Source organism: Neopelma chrysocephalum, unplaced genomic scaffold, assembly GCF_003984885.1.
Source record: "Neopelma chrysocephalum unplaced genomic scaffold, ASM398488v2 Primary Assembly neopelma1_92833, whole genome shotgun sequence".
NCBI classification, from domain to species: Eukaryota; Metazoa; Chordata; class Aves; order Passeriformes; family Pipridae; genus Neopelma; species Neopelma chrysocephalum.
This window is the reverse complement of record NW_020921557.1, coordinates 1416-2090: the sequence shown is the minus strand read 5'-3', so window position 1 is coordinate 2090 and position 675 is coordinate 1416. Positions and strand designations below refer to the sequence as shown.

The 675-nt window shown below is 73.2% G+C and overlaps 1 protein-coding gene across 1 annotated transcript; it reads right to left on the bottom strand.

Moving 5' to 3' along the window:
* Nucleotides 1–31: 31 nt before the first annotated feature.
* LOC113980163 (myc-associated zinc finger protein-like) lies at nucleotides 32–669 on the bottom strand (the record flags this gene model as incomplete). The annotated part of the gene is made up of 2 exons (XM_027707397.1): nucleotides 397–669; nucleotides 32–363 (listed from the first exon to the last, which is right to left on the bottom strand). Coding segments are annotated over exons 1-2 (563 nt in total), but the record flags the coding sequence as incomplete, so codon positions are not given.
* Nucleotides 670–675: the final 6 nt, after the last annotated feature.

The window sequence follows — 675 nt, the reverse complement described above, 5'->3', positions numbered from 1 at the left end:
ACCCAACCACACCAAGACTTCCGGGCCCCACCTGGAGAAGCTCTTGCCGCAGTGTCCGCAGGCGTAGGGCTTGTGGACGTGGCCCTGGTGGGAGCGGACGTGGGAGGCCATGCGGTCCTTGCGCTTGAAGCGCTGCTGGCACACGGGGCACTGGAAGGGCCTCTCGTCCGTGTGCGACAGCCGGTGCCGCTTCAGGTGGTAAACGTCCCGAAAGGCCTTCCCGCACGTGTCGCACGCGTGGCTCTTCCGGGGGGGCCTCCGCGACGAAGCCCCGCCCCCTCCGCCGCCGCTTCCGGTTCCGGCTCCGCCCCCCGCGGCTCCGGCCCCGCCCCCTTCGGGCGCGGCCTCGCCGGGCAGCAGCTCCTGGGGGGCGGGTGGGGGGTGGGTGGGGAGGAGGGGGAGGGGCAGCATGGTGGGGGGAGGGGCTTTGGCGGGGGGTCTCTTGGGGGGCGTGGTCGCCCCTCCCCCCGTGCCGTGGGTGGCCTGGTGGCGCCGGAGGTTGTAGCCGTTCTTGAACTCCTTGGCGCAGAGGCCGCAGACGAAGGGGGCGCCCTTGGCCTTGGCCTTGCGCGGCGATGACGTCATCGGTGACGTCATCGGTGACGTCATCATGGCGGGTGACGTCATGGCGGGGGGAGGGGAGGTGACGGGCGGGGCCGGGGGGGAAGCGGGGGG